The sequence below is a fragment of the Berghia stephanieae genome, chromosome 12, assembly GCF_034508935.2.
Source record: "Berghia stephanieae isolate SIO BIC M18660-M18661 chromosome 12, UCSD_Bste_1.3, whole genome shotgun sequence".
Taxonomy (NCBI): Eukaryota; Metazoa; Mollusca; class Gastropoda; order Nudibranchia; family Aeolidiidae; genus Berghia; species Berghia stephanieae.
Window position 1 is genome coordinate 34,577,223 of NC_088371.1, and position 5,000 is coordinate 34,582,222.

General features: G+C 36.8%; 1 protein-coding gene across 1 annotated transcript in view; it reads left to right on the forward strand.

Moving 5' to 3' along the window:
* The first annotated feature begins 3,913 nt into the window (after positions 1-3,913).
* Positions 3,914-5,000, forward strand: part of LOC144957839 (uncharacterized) — a 4,684-nt gene continuing 3,597 nt past the window's right edge. Inside the window, exon 1 of the mRNA XM_078889301.1 lies at positions 3,914-4,140. Within this exon, the coding sequence (XP_078745427.1) occupies positions 4,092-4,140 (49 nt within the window). The 5' untranslated portion in view covers positions 3,914-4,091. The remainder of the gene's footprint in view (positions 4,141-5,000) is intronic.

Genomic DNA, 5,000 nt, shown 5'->3' on the forward strand with positions numbered 1-5,000 from the left:
AATAATAATAATAATAATAATAATAATAATAATAATAATAATAATAATAATAATAATATATGATGATAATAATAATAATAATAATAATAATAATAATAATAATAATAATAATAATAATAATAATAATAATAATAATAATAATAATATATAATAATAATTACAATAACAATAATAATCATCATAATAAAAATGATTATGATGATGATGATGATGATGATGATTATGATGATGATGATGATGATGATGATGATGATGATGATGATGATGATGATGATGATGATGATGATGATGATGATGATGATGGTGATGATGATCCTTCAGATTGTTTCCCACAACAGTTCTGCGCATTTTCCAGTCAATTACTGATAGAAATATTATTGGCGAAAGAAGACATCCCTGCCTCACTCCAGTTTTTATCTCAAAGGAATCAGAATGTTTTCCATTATGGATTATTTGGCAGCTTGCTGGGTCATTTAGATAGAACGAAGTTGACGTCAGTCATGTCTTTGTTATTGCTTTTTGCCATCCGCGTTTGTGAGTAATTCGCACTAAACTGTATTAACCAGACTATAGATAGAAAGAAGATGACGTCACTCTGGTCTTTGTTGTTGTTTTTGCCATCTACGGTTATGAGTACTTCCCACTAAACCGTATGAAATATAAAAGTTCATGGTTACATAGTTTTGTGTGTTGGTCAATTAAACTTCCGGATGGCAATGTTGTGAGCTTCTAAGCCAAGGGCATACTATCTATAAACGTTCAAGGTTACACAGTGTTTTGTGTGTTGGTCCGTTATACTTCCGGATGCCAATGTTGTGAGCTTCTAAGCCAAGCGCATACTATCTATAGATGTTTAATAAGATTTCTATAATTTTCAGGTCTGACGTAATGACGTAGATAATCTTTGCCAAATAACCTCCCTATCAATTCTGTCAAATGCCTGAAAAAAAAAATATGCGCATTTATTTCCTTTTTGTTTGTATCAAATCTGTAGAAAAGTTTTAAATAGAGTTAACGCCTTTGCTACTAAATTCAGTCCCTTGATTGTGGCCAAATTAATAACAAAGACCTATCGTGCGGCTATGTGGTCTTGTGGTATGACACTCGCTTTCGGATCGGAAGGTCCTGGGTTCGAGCCTCGCGCTCGGCGCATAGTTGAGTCATTGGAAAAGGCTCTTTACTCACATTCTCTCACCGTACTCTGGTTAAAATGAGTACCTGGTCGTTAACAGCATCGTATTTGTCCTAAACATTGTAATACCGTCCAACAGGCGTCACGTCTCGTCCTACATGTTACGTGTTGCTGCTGACCAGGGACCCCTTGTAAAGCGCTTTGGGCACATTTAGTGGATTTTGCGATATATATATAAGCTCATTCTTTTTTTTTTTTTTTACTCTGCCGTGCTCTGGAAAAAACATATTTAGAAATTTGGCCAGAAAAACGTGTCCTTCAAATATCGATTGATTATCATTACCCTCGTCTTAGCAAACACTTTCAAACCTGGGACTTCACGAAGTCAATGGTTCTTTTTATTTCTTCTAAATATTTTTTTAAAACTTTGTATTTTGTAAATTTTATTTTTTTATTTATTTATTTTTTATTTTTTATTTTTTTATTTGGGGGGGGGGGGGGGGTCCCTGTCATCATCAATCAATAATTGGAAACCAAGTTAAGTACATGCCTGTCACCTGAAGCGACCGATGCCATAGATCCTGAGCACCACTCACAATTTTAACACAAGTGATTGAAACAATATGTAGTCATGCGTTACAATGCAATTTCTTCATCAGTGTGTCAAAATAATGTGATAAATACTCACTAACTCTTCGACTTTTAAAGTATGCGCTTGGCAAGAAGCTCATAACATTGCCATCCGGAAGTATAACGGTCCAACACACAAAACTGTGTGTAACCATGAACTTTTATAGTCTTGTCCAGACAGTTTAGTGAGAATCACTCACAAACGCGGATGGCAAAATACAATAACAAAATTTTGAGTGACGTCATCTTCGTTCTATCTATAGAATTAGGGGATGATTGCCAGGCCTCCAGTAATAAATATTCATAGGGACATAAGGGCTAAATGACACGGAATTTTCTGATTGGTTAATGCTTAATTGCAATGGGGAAGAAAAGTATAATGTCCAAAAGTGGTTCCTAATTCATTGGAAGTGTAAAACCACTCTTCCGGGGGACTGAATGAATACATGTCTTGTGTAAATAATATTATAGCTTCACGGTGATGACATCTCATTTTCTAGTCTAAATCATATGCTGGTAGTCAAGAATTACCATCGATTCTCGTTCTTTTACGACCTGTCATTCTTAAAATCTGCCAATACATCCTGCCGCTAGAATAGCCATGCCGCCTTTTGATTCAATCTGTAACCTATTCATATTATTAGTTCTCCGAATGACATCCTTGATATCAGACCGACCCTAATGAAAATAATAAAAACAAGAAAACTAAGGTATTTTCGACATCTAAGACGCCATCAAACTGTCAGGACATTCTTGAGGGTAGAGTTGAGGGGAAAAGAGGAAGAGGCAGGCCAGCAAGAACTTGGATAGATGATGTGAGGACATGGACAGGATTGTCGGCAGCCGAATGCAGTCAGCAAACCGTCAACAGGGAAGATTGGCGTGTCATTTCAAGTCGACCTCAACCCATGAGATGACACTGGAAGAAGAAGAATGATTGGTTACATACACACGTTCAAGGATTTAGGAACCGTAAATGTACGAGTAGAAGCTGTGACATCACGAATTTTCTTCCTTATTGCCCGTTTCACGCAATAGAAACCGGGATAAACTCCGCCTCTATGGGTCTAAATTCCCCTAAAGGACTTATTCTACCAGCCGACGTGTCAAACGGACAGGGCCATTGTTTATATGGGACAGCGTGGCTCAGCGTTACAGTCTTTGCTTCCTACCCAAAAGGTACCGTGTTCGATCACCCGCCGCTGCGCTGTGTGGCCTTGAACAAGTCACCTCGTCCTAGCTTAATTCGCGGCGCTGCACTGCGGCTGACGCTTAGATTATTCCAGTCTTCCCTTGGAATAGACCCTAGAGAAAAATTTCCCTATGGGATGAATAAAGGGAATCTTCTTTCTTTATTTTCTTTCTTATAGTGCGGCTATGTGGTCTAGTGGTATGACACTCGCTTTCGGATCGGAAGGTCCTGGGTTCGAGCCTCGCGCTCGGCGCATAGTTGAGTCCTTGGAAAAGGCTTTTTACTCACATTCTCTCACCGTACTCAGGTGTAAAATGAGTACCTGGACGTTAACAGCGTTGTCTTTGTCCGAAAAATTGTAATATCGCCTAACAGGCGTCATGTCCCGTCCTACATGTTAAATGTGCTGTTGACCAGGGACCCCTTGTAAAGCGCTTTGAGCACATTTAATGGATATTGCGCTATATAAAGCTCAATTTTTTTAAACATTTAGTAGATGCCAGTCGTTTGCAATGTGGTCGGTTTTGGTTGTATCTTCGTCGTCCTTTGCCATCAAGAGATCTGTTTGTTTTTATCTAGTTATGGGGAATATTTCAATCTACCAACAATTCCAAAACCCATCTTGTTGATGGGGGTGTATATATTTTTGTTGGATCGGGAGTACAAGTTTTGGACAAGGGTATCCATCCGGTCACTGATTACACTCAAAAAGTCTTGATTTAGTTTTCAAACAAACAAACAAACAAAAAAGAAAGAAAGATACAGGACTGGTCGTCCAGAATCATTCACCAGAAGACGCCGCAGGGTATTAGGCCACGGCCAAATGACCACCTTGGAATGACCACCTGGGAATGACGCGCCACCCTGTGACATGCGCATGCGCAAAACGATAACTCCGCCCATTGACTTATAAGTATATTATTGTCTATGTCACAACTTTAGATTATAGTTGATAATCCATAGTTCATAATTCGGAAATCACTCGAATGTGTTGGACGTGAAATCACTTTGCCTCAGACAGCAATTGGATTCCTTTATATCAAAACTAGCTTTTCAATTCTTATCTTTATTATATTACCAAACTTCAAACTTATTATTTTTGTGTGGATCTGATTAATATTCTATCCATTATCAACCATGGAGTCGACAAGGATTTGTGATGCCTTGACATCTCGTAGATATGGAGGTAAGTGTATTTATTTTTATATGTATTTCATTTGTTACAAAATATCTATCTATCTATGCATCTATCTATCTTTGTATCTATCTATGCATCTATCTATCTTTGTATCTATCTATGTATCTATCTATCTATCTATCTATCTATGCATCTATCTATCTTTGTATCTATCTATGTATCTATCTATCTATGCATCTATCTATCTTTGTATCTATCTATGTATCTATCTATCTATGTATTTGTTTATCTATGTATGTATCTATCTATCTATCTATGCATCTACTATCTATGTATGTATCTATCTCTCTATCTATCTATATATCTATGCATCTATCTATCTTTGTATCTATCTATCTATCTATCTTTGTATCTATCTATCTATGTATTTGTTTATCTATCTATCTATCTATCTATCTATCTATCTATCTATCTATCTATGCATCTACTATCTATGTATCTATCTATCTATCTATCTATGCATCTATCTATCTTTATCTATCTATCTATCTATCTATCTTTGTATCTATCTATCTATGCATCTATCTATCTTTGTATTTATCTATCTATATATCTATCTTTGTATCTATCTATCTATCCATCCATCTATCTGTCTGTCCATCTATCTATCTATCTATCTATCTGTCTATCTATCCATCTATCTATCCATCTATCTTTATGCGGCTATCTGGTCTAGTGATATGACACTCTCCTTTGGATTGGAAGGCCATGAGTTCCAGTCCCGAGCGGTGCATAGTTGAGTCCTTGGAAAAGTCTCTTAACTCAAATTTTCTCGCCGTGCTCAGGTGTAAAATGAGAACCAGGGTATTAACAGCATTGTCTCTGTTCACACAAAAAAATGTAATATC